The 13,373-nt window shown below is 39.6% G+C and overlaps 2 protein-coding genes and 1 pseudogene across 3 annotated transcripts in view; 1 reads left to right on the top strand and 2 right to left on the bottom strand.

The window, feature by feature from the left end:
* The window catches only part of LOC117957226 (zinc finger protein 271-like), a 39,548-nt gene that overhangs the window by 8,381 nt on the left and 17,794 nt on the right, over window positions 1–13,373 (top strand). Inside the window, exon 2 of the mRNA XM_034892823.1 lies at window positions 1,665–1,673. The gene's annotated coding sequence lies outside the window, so the exon portion shown is untranslated. The remainder of the gene's footprint in view (window positions 1–1,664; window positions 1,674–13,373) is intronic.
* LOC117956484 (zinc finger protein 467-like) lies at window positions 3,297–5,163 on the bottom strand. Of its 2 annotated transcripts, XM_034891580.1 has the most exons (3): window positions 4,869–5,163; window positions 3,635–4,147; window positions 3,297–3,550 (listed from the first exon to the last, which is right to left on the bottom strand). In XM_034891580.1, exons 1-3 carry the CDS (start codon window positions 5,059–5,061, stop codon window positions 3,312–3,314), a joined length of 945 nt encoding a protein of 314 aa, XP_034747471.1. In that variant the 5' UTR covers window positions 5,062–5,163; the 3' UTR covers window positions 3,297–3,311. The 2 variants fall into 2 exon arrangements, with proteins under 2 accessions (XP_034747471.1, XP_034747470.1); XM_034891579.1 differs by having other exon boundaries at window positions 3,297–4,147.
* Window positions 6,648–13,373, bottom strand: part of LOC117956491 — a 7,101-nt pseudogene continuing 375 nt past the window's right edge.

The following is a 13,373-nucleotide window of genomic DNA, read 5'->3' as shown; positions in this document are numbered from 1 at the left end:
TTTCAACATACTGTACTATGACCTTTTAATAGTTTTTTACATTCTATGCTATGACTTTTTATGATTTTTCGACATACTATACTATGACTTTTTATCTTTTTTCGACATACTATACTATCAAAATTTATTTATATAGCACTTTACAACCACCACCAGCTATCCAAAGTGCTTAACAAAATGAGTAAAATCACAACATACAACAGAAAGCATAGAAAGTAAACATAGAAAATGTTTTATTTTTTTATTTTGATACTATACTATGACTTTTTATGATTTTTCGACATACTATACTATGACTTTTCATGTATTTTCAACATACTATGCTATGACATTTTTCAACGTTTTTTTGACGTACTATGCTATGACTTTCTCTTTTTTTGACGTACTATATTATGACTTTATGATTTTTGACATACTGTATATAACCTTTTACTTTTTCAACATACTGTGCTTTGACTTTTCGACATACTATACTATTAATTTTTATTCCTATCTTACATACTATACTATGACTTTTTAATATTTGTTTTACATACTACACTATGACTTTTTATTTCTTCACATACTATACTGACTTTTTAGATATACTATACTATGACTTTGACATACTATGACATTTTTCAACATACTATACTTTATTACATACTATACCATGACTTTGTATGATTTTTTCCACATACTGTCACACAGTAGGGAAGTATGAGTTTAAGGTTTTAAGTCACAGTATAGTATGATGAAAAAAGTGATGAAAAAGTCTCAGTATGGCACTTCATTGAAAAAGTGTCACAGTATAATATGTTGGAAAATTGACTTTTTTTAAGTTGTAGAATAGTATATCGAAAAACTAGTTTTGAAAAGTCATAGTATAGTTTGTCAAAAAAGTTAAAGTCATAGTAAGGTGCAACAAAAAAAAGTTGAATATAGTCATAGTAGGTCGGAAAAGGTTTTACAAAAAACAAATCATAAATTAGTATGTCAAAGTAATACAAAAAGCCATTTTATGTGGAAAACAAGGCAAGGCGAGGCAGCTTTATCTGTATAGAACATTTCGGCAACAAGGCAATTCAAAGTGCTTTACACAAAAACAGTTTAAAAGCATTTAGACAATAAAAACAGATAAAACAAGAATAAAAGTTACAGTGCAGTATAAGAAAAGAAACATTAAAGAAATTAACAATCATTTAAAAAAAAGGCAACATCAAAAAGAAAAGTCTTCAGCCTTGCTTTAAAAGAACTGAGAGTCTGGGGTGGGGGGGGGGGTCATAGTGAAGTAGAAGATCAGAAATGTATTTTAAGAAAGTCATAGTACAATATTTTGGAAAAAGTTGAAAAATTCCAAGTAAAGTATGTTGAAAACAAATCATAGTATGTTGAAAAAAGTCATAGCATAGTTTTTCAAAAAAAGGTTAAAAAAAAAGTTCAGTATAGTATGTGGAAAAAAGTTTAAAAAAAAGGTTATAGTATAGTAGTGTGAAAGTAAAAATCAAGTCATGGCACAGTACGTTGTAAAATTACAAAAAAGTCATAGTACAGTAAGTTGGAAAAATGTTTAAATATTAAGAAAATTCTTTCATGTCTAGCCACTGTCACTTTAATAAAAGGGAAAAGATAATATTTAAAAAGAAAGTTGTATAGTATGTCGAAAACAAGTCATAGTACAGTAAGTTGAGAAAGTGTTTTTCAAAAAAAAAAAAGACAGCATAGTACGTCTTAAAATTACAAAAAAGACCATAGTATACCCTGTCAAAAAATGATAAAAAAAGTCATAGTATGTCGTAAAATTACAAAAAAGGTCAAAGTATAATATGTTGTAAAAAATTGGTAAACACGTCATAGTATAGTATGTCTGGAAAAAGGCATAATACATAATGTATGTTGAAAACAATCAAAAGACATCAGTATGACAGATTAAACTTTCCACTACAATAATCAGAATCAAATCAAAGAATACTCATTGGCATCATACAGCTCGACAAACTGGCATTACAACATTTAAAGGTGCGTAATGTTAATTATGTCACACGATATTAAGGGACATGCTAAATTGAAAGCAATCTTTTCTGACATCAATGCTAATGCCATCAAAGCCAGTGCAAAGACCCAAAACACACCAGTAAGGACCAAAGTCCTGGATCCAGATGGATGTTGTGGAGTGGCCAGCCCAATCCCCTGACCTCAGTCCCATAGAAAACCTGTGGGGGGGGTACCTCATAAATACTGTTTCTGAATCCAAACCCAGTAATGTAGAGGAATTATGGGATGTAGTTCAATGGTCCTGGGCTGGAATACCTGTTCACAGGTGACTCCATGCAACACAGATGGGAAGCAGTTCTCTCAAATAATGGTTCAGCAAATAAATATTTTTTGAACAGCATAATATTCCTTTTCCTCACGTTCTGTAAAAGAAGAACACAATTTGATAACTTTTGGTCATGAATTCATGTGGAATTGAATGTGCAGTGTTCCCACTGCATTACAAGTACAGAATTAAAAGGTATTCTAAGGATTTTGAGCATTATTCACTTTTTTAAAACACACTGCTATTATTCTGAACACAACTGTACCTGTAAACACGTAAACCCGGCTCTCTACAGCCGGAACGTTAGTACCACCATGAAGCAGAAAACAAACAAACCAACGCAGATAGATTCTACCCGACTTGACAACCCTGGCATGTTTCTAACAGCTGCATTACCAGAGGCATAACAAACCACGGGTAAATATGTGACATGTATTTGAAAGATGGACACAGCTTAGAGCCCAAAAGGTTTGGGTAGGGTTTGGTACCTTTCGCACCTTAACCTATACTAGTCCCGATACTGGTACCTAAAACTTGGTTTGCGGTACTTTCCGTCTGTAATTACAAAACAATTATTTCAGTTGTAAAAATAATTCCAACCCTATTTACTGAGAACATAGTTATTTACTTAGAATATTTTACCCTGACAGAAATTAAACAAAAATAAAAATAAAACCCTTCCTTCTCTCCTCCAAAACTGTCCCTACAATTAAATTTCATAATTATTAATTTCTTACTCACTGTGACCTTTATTATTGTGTTTGTATATTATTATATTTTAGCCAGATTGGATCAGAGAAGAGAGTTAAGCGGTGAAGATATGTAAATTTACAGTAGGCTAGCTAGAGTCAGCTAAATGCTGCAGTCCCTCCAGACCAGCGCAGATGTCGTGTCTTGTTCTACAGCTGCTGAGTGTAGTGAAGGGGATCAACTCCGGAGACTCCAGCACAGTTGGGTGGATTTTGGTGACACTGTTTTAAGGTTTCAAAATAACAATATATAGAAATGTAGACTAAATAAAGATTAAAGTCCTGGCTGGTTCTGGTCCTCCACGGTCCTCTCTATCAGCTTCTGTTTCCATATGACCAACACATTTATGTGTTATGACATGAGAACTCCGGGTAAATCTGTTGTCACAAACACTGCAGCTGAATCTTTTCTCTCCTGTGTGGACCACGGCCATGTGGGAACGTAAACTTCCACTCTGTGTAAAAGATTTCTTACAGACTGAGCAGGTGAAAGGTTTTTCTCCTGTGTGAGTAACCATGTGTCTCTTCAGGGTTTCCTTTACAGTGAAAGTTTTATCACATTCAGAGCAGCTGAAAGGTCTCTCGCCAGTGTGAGTTCTCATGTGTCTTTTTAGATGTCCTGTTTGGCCAAATCTCCTCCCACACTCAGAGCAGCTGAATGTTTTCTTACATCTTGAATCATGTTTCAGAGAGTTTAAAGCTGACTGAGGTTCTCTGGTCTCCTTCCAATCAGCACTGTCATCAGTCTCAGGTTCAGAAGAGTCTCCAATCTGGTCTTCAGTCTCTGGTTGTAAAAGTGGATGTGAGTTCCTGGCTGGTTCTGGTCCTCCACAGTCCTCTCCATCAGCTTCTGTTTCCATGTGTTGAGTTTGTCTCTGATGAAGCTGTGAGGACTGAGCTTCCTCTTCATCATCTTCACTCTTCACAGGGACAGGAGTGAATGGGAACTTGGTGATATCAGCCTCCTCCAGCCCTTGAAGCTGCTCTCCCTCCTGACTGCTCCACAGTTCCTCCTGCTCCTCTTTAATGTGTGGGGGGTACTCTGGCTCCTCCTGGTCCACCCTGGAGCTACACTCCTGCTGCTCAGGGGGAAAGAAATCTGCAGGAAACAAATAAAACACACAGGAAAACATAAACAAGTACAGACAACTGTTTATTTATTGCTTTAGCTAACCATTTTAACGAGGATCCAGCATATAGTGCATGGTAGAGCGGTCAGTCATGCTATATAATACCATTCAAATTTAATTTGTTATTTTTTAAAATATTAATTTTGAATTATAAACGCTTAAATGCAGCTTGTAATAAATATGTGCAACACTACTCAGGCTTTTATTGTTTAGACGACACCCACAAAAATGAATGGGAAAGAATATTTTCATCCAGGAGATGAAAGACAGACACACTTTAACACACATTTCATGTATCGCTTGTGCATGTGAATCACCAATGCGCGCGCGCGCACACACACACACACACACACACACACACACACACATCAGTTCATGTTGCCACTTGAACATGTGAACCACCAATGTTTGTACACACACGCTTCGATTTTTTGTATTTACTTTAAAATAAGAGATGTTAACACTGATAGTTAATAGTAAATTAAGGGAGCGAGTAGCAACTAACAGTGTTGAAAGGTTAAACAGAGAGAGAAAGTAAAGAAGAAGAAGTGAAGGGACCTGCACAGAGAGAAGATCCCAACAGATGTTATGAATAAATGCTTATTTCCATCCGTCCTATCGTCCTATCGTCGCTGAGAGAAGAGAGCACAGGAAGGAGAGAAAGACCAGCTGAAGGTTTAATGGACTAACCTGCTCTGTGGACCCGGAGCTGAGGGTTGAAAACAGCGTCCAGTAGTTCCCGTTGTCGCTCGTTCTCCTCTTTTGAACGACAAAGTTCCTCCTCGTACTCTGCTATCGTTCTTTCAAACAGCCCAAATATCTCTTCAGCAGCCGCAGTTAGTCGCTGCTCCACCAACGCTCTCAGCATCTGGACTTTACACATTTTACCTCTTTCTAACACAACAAAGACCCTCTGCTAACACTCCTTTCTAAGAGACGCCATCTTGGTCAGAGAGGGAAGTTAGCCGCGGTCAGGACTACAACTTCCGGTGGAGATCAGTAGCTGGGCTTCAGAATAAAAGCCCGTTAGGGTTACAGTTGAGCTTAAAAATTAAAAGTCCAGAAATGATTACAATAAGACGTCTGAAGAAAGATACTCATTTTGTTGCATTTTCAGAGCTCTGAAAACTATTAAAGATGCACTAGTCACACTTAATTATTTACTATTCACTATGGAAAGCAGCAAAGCCACCGTGATCAACTGAGTAGGTGAAGACTTTTTGTGTCTGATTGCGGATGATCCAGCGAGAGCTAGATGGGACGACAAGGAATGATTAGGTCTACAAACAGGTCTGAGGAAAACATTTTTAGTACAGCCTGAAATTACACAAATGCAACATGAGGGTTAACACGTAACTGATCTTTCAATTCAAGATTCCTTTTCGACAAACAAAGAGGATTCAGTGAGTCCCGTGGACGACGCTGGGGCCCCGGTGACTCCAGCACGGGCAGCACCTTCGTCTCCTGCGACTCTGGCTACCGGTTATATATAATGATGGAAACGCTGAGAGGAACGTCACTTTACATACACGTGAAATGTAATGTTGTGCAGTCAAATCTACAAGGCACATAAAGCAAGATATTTGCATCACCATGCACGTTAGACACAATATTGAGAGTACTATTGTGCACGTGGTTTTACGCTTGTGAAAAAAAAGCAAACACAGTGGCCTCACATGTAAACCTGAATGTCATAAAGATGAGATATCTGAAGACAACACAGACATGCTGATTTAACTTATGTACAAGCACTAAGATTAGAAAAGCATTATATAAAAACATTTCACTTACATTAGGTTTGTTATGCCCCAGTCTAGGGGGGCCTAGGACACAACACGAAAAGGCCCCACCTTCCCCGTCTTCCAAGTAGTCACAAACAATTAACGTTTGAATATCAGAAAAACTGATTTATTTTACATTGAACTATATATATATATATATATATATATATATATATATATATATATATATATATATATATATATAAAACAAAAAACAAGCAGTCCACCCTTACTGCTAAAAAGACACGGTCCCTAATCTAGAACAAGATTGAAGATGCGTGGCCAGTTGGAGGATGAGGAATGACTACTGTCCTCAGACGTCCGCCATCTTGGCTCCTTATATGTCAGGTTGTTCCCCAGCTGCAGCCAATCACAGGTTCAGGCATGAAAGATTGCCACCAATTGTCTCCCGGCTATGGCACACACCTATTTACATATGAAATTCATAACAAGAGAAAAGCCACAGGGCACACACACAGCAAACCAAAGAAACAAATATGACCACAGTCATAACACCCCCACACCAAAGAATTAAACCCACCCCTAAAAGGTTTCATTCCTACAGGTCTGAGGAACACCTAGACAAAGCGTCTGCCATCACAATTTTGGTACCCTTCTTGTAGTGAATCTGCAGATTCAGAAGAAAAAAAGTGTGACTTATAGTCCGGAAAATACGGTAAATTGCTGGCTGGTTCTGGTCCTCCACAGTCCTCTCTATCAGCGTCTGTTTCCATATGAACAACGCATTTATGTCTTTTGACATTAGAACTCCGGGTAAATCTTCTGTTACAAACACTGCAGCTGAATCTTTTCTCTCCTGTGTGGACTACAGCCATGTGTGACCGTAAATTTCCAATCAGTGTAAAAGATGTCTTACAGACTGAGCAAGTGAAAGGTTTTTCTCCTGTGTGAGTAATCATGTGTCTCTTCAGGGATCCATTTTCAGTGAAAAGTTTACCACACTCAGAGCAGCTAAAAGGTTTCTCTCCTGTGTGGACTCTCATATGTTTCTGTAAATATCTTCTCTGTGTAAAACATTTCTTACAGAGTGAGCAGCTGAAAGGTTTTTCTCCTGTGTGAGTTCTCATGTGTCTCTTCAGATCTTCCCTTAGGCCAAATCTCCTCCCACACTCAGAGCAGCTAAATGTTTTCTTACATCTTGAATCATGTTTCAGAGAGTTTAAAGCTGACTGAGGTTCTCTGGTCTCCTTCCAATCAGCACTGTTATCAGTCTCGGGTTCAGAACAGTCTCCAGTCTGGTCTTGAGTCTCTGGTTGTAAAAGTGGATGTGAGTTCCTGGCTGGTTCTGGTCCTCCACAGTCCTCTCCATCAGCTTCTTCTTCCATGTGTTGAGTTTGTCTTTGATGAAGCTGTGAGGACTGAGCTTCCTCTTCATCATCTTCACTCTTCACAGGGACAGGAGTGAATGGGAACTTGGTGATTTCAGCCTCCTCCAGCACTTGAAGCTGCTCTCCTTCCTGACTGCTCCACAGTTCCTTCTGCTCCTCTTTAATGTGTGGGGGGGACTCTGGCTCCTGCTTGTCCACACTGGAGCTACACTCCTGCTGCTCAGGGGAAACGAAACCTACAGGAAACACATAAAAAAACTCAGGAAAAATTGGCAGCCTGTCCTTCCTTCTGTTTAGTGTTTGTTTTGATGCTTTTAAATGGATTTTAACATCCTGTCTAAGAAATAGTTTCCTGGGTCTCCACGAACTACACCCTGGCCTCCTCTTCCAGCTTCAGCCTGGGTCTCTACCAGGTATTGTCAGGCCTACACTCTACCAGCTACAGCCTCGGTCTTTATTAGTTAACAGCTATAGCCTGGGTTTCCACCAGCTATAGCCTGGGTCCCACCTACTATCCAGCCTGCAGTCCGCCAGCAACTAGCTACAGCCTGGTTCTCCACTACTATCTAACAGTTATAGCCTGGGTTCCTCCACTACACCATTAGCCGTTGTGCCAACCCAGCTACCCTTCTCTGTGGTGTGCAAATTTCATCATGGCGAGTACGATTTTTGCTTTTCTGTCTTTGCTCTGTCTGTTTAAAACTCAGAGTATGAAGTGCACCGGGAGGTCCTATTGAGTGACTATAATGTTTCCTTAGATGCACTTTACATGTCCCCATGATCAAAAACTTTAGGGACGGGGATCCAGCATGTAGTGCATAGTAGAGCTGCCAGTCTTCCTATATAATACCATTCAAATTTAATTTATTTTTTTATATTCAAATAACATTTACATATGAAATGCTCAAAGGCAGCCTGTTATAAATATGTACTACACTACTCAGGCTTTTGATTTTTAATACCACTATAAGCATGTAGTTGTTGTTACACGTTTTTTCCACTAGATGGACTTCCAACATTGGCCAGGTCTTGAAGGGGACCTACGCCATTGTGTATTGCATTTCTGACATGCCGCTCTCGGTTTATCTGTTTATTATTTAATCTACTATGGAAAAAACATACGTGTCATATCCAGAATAATATTCAGAATTAAGTCAGGAATACATGTTTTTTACAGAAAATAAGGTAAAGCCGTTGATTTTCAAGTAGAAAAAAGTTCAACTTTTCTTCTTTGAAATGGGTCAATTTGACCCGAATACCATACAAGGGTTAATAATAATTGCTGAAGTGATGGACCAATCACAGAGCGGTAATCCAGCTGTGAAAAAACAAAGCCTGAAGAACTTGTTTAACTGTGGTGTGAGGGTGTTTGCACACCTTTTAATAACTGACAAGGTGTTTTCCCATTATAGTTCCTAGCTCCTGAAGGCATCTGTCCCAACACCATCTATTGGTCTCTCCCTTAAATGTTCTAATCAGTGTCCCAGGATGAACCCGACCATGTGTTATTCCTACATGATGCAGTTTCATTCTCAGATATTTGAACTGTGCTCTTCTCTTGGACACTTCTGCTGTTAAATCTGGAAAGATGTTTACATTCATCCCTCTAAAACGGAGGACTCTTTCTTGCTTTACTATTTGTAAAATCGCCTCTTTGGCCGAATACCTCTGCATCCTGACGACCAATCGGTCTCGAGCCATGTTTGGTGGCCGGCCCCACTCTGTGGGGAAATTCCACTTTTGGTTTATAAAGGCAGATTTTTATCTTTAAATACCTCATTAAAAGGACTCCATGAATCCGGTGAGGCTTCCTTTTTCCAAATCTTTGTCGAGGCCAAATACTCTGAGGTTTAATCTTCCGCTGTGACTCTCCAGCTTTTCAGTTTTGTCTCTCAGTTCTTTAGTTCATTCATTGCGTCGTGCATGCCGGACAGGCCCAACTCCAAATCTACGAGTATATCTTTACAATTCTTCAGTCCGAGTTTAGTGCATCAAACTGAGGTTGTAATTTATTCATTTTATTTTTTCCTATAATATTGCACGGATCAAGGCAGCTAATTCAACTTTATTCAGCCGCTGCCAGCTGGAACAGGTGAGGGAAACTGCGGTGCTTTTTTCCTCGGCATCCAGTGATTCTTTTCCTCGACTTGCTGGACTAATTTTCCTTTACATCAATATGTTCTTAGTTAAGAAGGAACTTTGGACCCTCATTACTTAATTAGTTTTAGGTGTTCAGCCTCCTCAATGTTCCATGCGCTCACTCTCATCCACCGGACATGACGTATAGTTGAGGACTTGTTTTGTTTGTTTCCTGCGCTTTGTTTCCTACGACAGCCAAACAACGCTGCTGATCTGATCCTCCATGGGCGAGTGTGGCGATGGATGTACCTGGAGTGGTACAGGTGAGTTTGCAGCATCGGTCGTATGTCCGCCGACAACTGCTGTCTGTATGCATGGAGACGGCCTACTACGACCTAAGAATAAATGGCAGAGAAATCGAGGGAAAGGGGGAGGCGCAGGTTCATCTGAAAAACTCCTGCATCTGGGGGTCTTTGACTGCAACTCCAGACCTTCACGTCTTCGTTCTGTCTTCCCTGATGTCCCCGGGGCTATGGTTCCGGCGCGGTTAATCGCGGTGCGTGTTCCGCGCATCTGAGGATTTTAATGATTTCTTATCATGCATTATTAAGCTGGGCAGAGTGATTATTGTTGATGATTTTTTAAATATTCATGTGGATGATGATACTTGCAAAAATGCTTCTGAATATCTAGCATGTCTCTGGTCCTACGCCCAGCAAGGGACATCCGCTGGATTTTCTTTTTCTCATGGTATGAACATTGTTAGTGATAACAAATGCATCTTATTTGATCTGGTTTGTAATAAGGATCCCCCGCCTGCTAAACAAGCGACCTGGACGCTTGTGCACAGGTGTTTAATGATTATTGTACCCTGCTGTTGGACAAAGTGGAGCATCTTAACATTAGTAGAGAAACTCCCGCTGTTAATTCATCCCCGTGGATGAATGACGCCATTTGCAGCTTGAGGCGTGTCTGTCAGAGAACTGAGCGTTTATGGAAAGCGACTCAGCTCCAAGTCCATCGCCTGCATCTTAAAGAGCTCTTAGTAGACCTGAATGAAGTGATCAAGGATGCTAGAGTCTCTTATTTTACTAGTCTGATATCTGCCTGTAAAAACAATCCTAAAGCTTTGTTTAAAGCCCCCATAGCTACACATCAGAGACCTTCAGTACTGGACTCCTTCTGCCCCATTTCCCTAAGTGACATCATTAAGCTTGTGGGCTCGATGAAACTCTCCCAACGCCCTGTTGATCCTACACCCACATCTTTGCTTTTAAAAACCATCCTGCCATCTACTTGGCCCATATTTGGTTTCAATCTCAACCCTCATGTTGTCCCCGTGATCTTCACCGTGTTGTCCCTGTGTCAACCTCATGTTGTCTTCATGTTGTCCCCGTGTTGCCCTCATGTTGTCCTATATTAATCTTCATGTTAATTCTCCAAAATATCATGATTGATTCCACACAACGCGTTTGGGGCGTCTTATTCAATTTTAAAGCATTCAAAAACAAATGGAAGTGTTTTTGAAATAGTATTGAGTAAAAGTTGACATATTCCAGTCTGTGATTATCATCAACATCCATTCCTTTTAGTCTAAATAATTCCTAGTTTCTGGTTTTCTAATTTAAACATTAGCTATCATTTCTATTTCTAATTTATTGACCATAAATTCCAAAAATAACTGTAAAACTATAGTTAATAAGTTGGTGTTACGTAGTGTTGGAAACGTTAAAAAAAGTGACAAACACTGAAAAACTGGGACAAACGTGGGGGAAAAGCGTCAAACGTGTTGGAAACAAGGAAAAAACACGTTTGAAAACTTTAAAAACATTGATAAAAAGCGTCAACAAAATTGTTCATTTCCAATTTTGACGGGAAGTCATCACGAGGGTTGAGGCTCTCCATTGGCTACCAATAGGTTTTAGAGCGCAGAATGACCGAAAAATGCTGTTACTTTAACCTTCTAACACTGTTTCAGTCAAAAATTACCGATTTCAACATTCTCTGTACCATAAATATGGCGTTTAATCGGATTTTTAAAAACTTCTAAAAATGTATTTATCACAGGGACAATGCATATTAATGAACGTTTCTGTCAATATGCCAAAAGGATATTTTTCATCTGCAGTCCCTAGACAGATGGTAAAAGTCTCAGCATCAGCTGTGTGCATGGCCATCAGGTGGTATTTCAGACTGGGGGGGGGCATTACCTCACCACCCACACAAAACCTAACGTTACTACTCTTCGGCCGGCTCACAAGCCCAAACCGCATGCCTTGTTCTTCTAGCGTAAGGCTTGTACACACACACACACACGCACGCACACACACAATCATCACTACTCTGTAATAATCACCTATATAGTCAAAAGAGGCTACCTATTAATTAAGAACCTTTGTTTATCTAGAACTGCCCCAAAATCACCAGACTCCATGTACAGTAAATAATCACTACTTTTATTGTGTATAGAGCAGCATATCTCCACCAGACTCCATGTAAATAATCACTACTTTTAGCATGTATAGAGCAGCATATCTCCACCAGACTCCATGTAAATAATCACTACTTTTAGTGTGTATAGAGCAGCATATCTCCACCAGACTCCATGTAAATAATCACTACTTTTAGCATGTATAGAGCAGCATATCTCCACCAGACTCCATGTAAATAATCACTACTTTTAGCGTGTATAGAGCAGCATATCTCCACCAGACTCCATGTAAATAATCACTACTTTTAGCGTGTATAGAGCAGCATATCTCCACCAGACTCCATGTAAATAATCACTACTTTTAGTGTGTATAGAGCAGCATATCTCTACATGTAAATGGGTGAATTAAGAGTTTATTCCAACCAGACCAGAGTGTTGATTGGTGGAACAGTGGAAAGATGAACCAAGACGGCTTCTGGTAGTTTTTTTTAGTTTCTGTCCACTTTGAATGAAGTGTGTTTTACGATGATAAAAGTAGTGATTATTTACATGGAGTCTGGTGGGTTGGCGACGGCCTGTTAAAGAGAGAAGATTCCAGCAGATGTTATGAATAAATGCTTATTTCCATCCGTCCTATCGTCATATCGTCGCTGAGAGAAGAGAGCACAGGAAGGAGAGAAAGACCAGCTGAAGGTTTAATGGACTAACCTGCTCTGTGGACCCGGAGCTGAGGGTTGAAAACAGCGTCCAGTAGTTCCCGTTGTCGCTCGTTCTCCTCTTTTGAACGACAAAGTTCCTCCTCGTACTCTGCTATCGTTCTTTCAAACAGCCCAAATATCTCTTCAGCAGCCGCAGTTAGTCGCTGCTCCACCAACGCTCTCAGCATCTGGACTTTACACATTTTACCTCTTTCTAACACAACAAAGACCCTCTGCTAACACTCCTTTCTAAGAGACGCCATCTTGGTCAGAGGGGGAAGTTAGTCAGTCAGGACTACAGCTTCCGGTGCATTCTCCTTCCGGAGTCCGGTCAGCCTCTCCTTTCTAAGGGTAGCTCCCTTGCTGCGAAGCCATCACCCGTGCAGGAGGGCATGCTGCATTTCTTATCCAGTGTAGTGACACTTTAGAGGAGATCTTTAGATGGACCTGAACTGGAGAGTCCTCTCCTCTTCCTTTTCTTAAGCACACCTAGTTCGTTGGGACCCAGAAAAGAACTTTTAATGTACATTTACTTCAAATCATTTCACTTTATTTCATCCTGGAGGGAGCTCAGCATGTCCTGGTGTACCACACTGTTCACATCAAACCATTAATAATAATAATAATAATAATAATAATAATAATAATAATAATACATTTTATGTGTAATGCACTTTACATTTAAGAAAAACCTCAAAGTGCTACAGGTAAAGACATCAGTTTAAAATACATATAAATAGTGCAAGGACATTATTATGCAAAGTTAAAACCGATAAGTTCTGCTAAAAATATACGTTTTTAGTCCTTTTTTAAAAGGTCTCAGTCTGTGGTGCCCTCAGATGGTCGGGGGGGGGGGG

This window comes from Etheostoma cragini, chromosome 14 (genome assembly GCF_013103735.1).
Source record: "Etheostoma cragini isolate CJK2018 chromosome 14, CSU_Ecrag_1.0, whole genome shotgun sequence".
Lineage (NCBI taxonomy): Eukaryota > Metazoa > Chordata > Actinopteri > Perciformes > Percidae > Etheostoma > Etheostoma cragini.
This window is presented reverse-complemented; position numbering and strand designations above follow the sequence as displayed.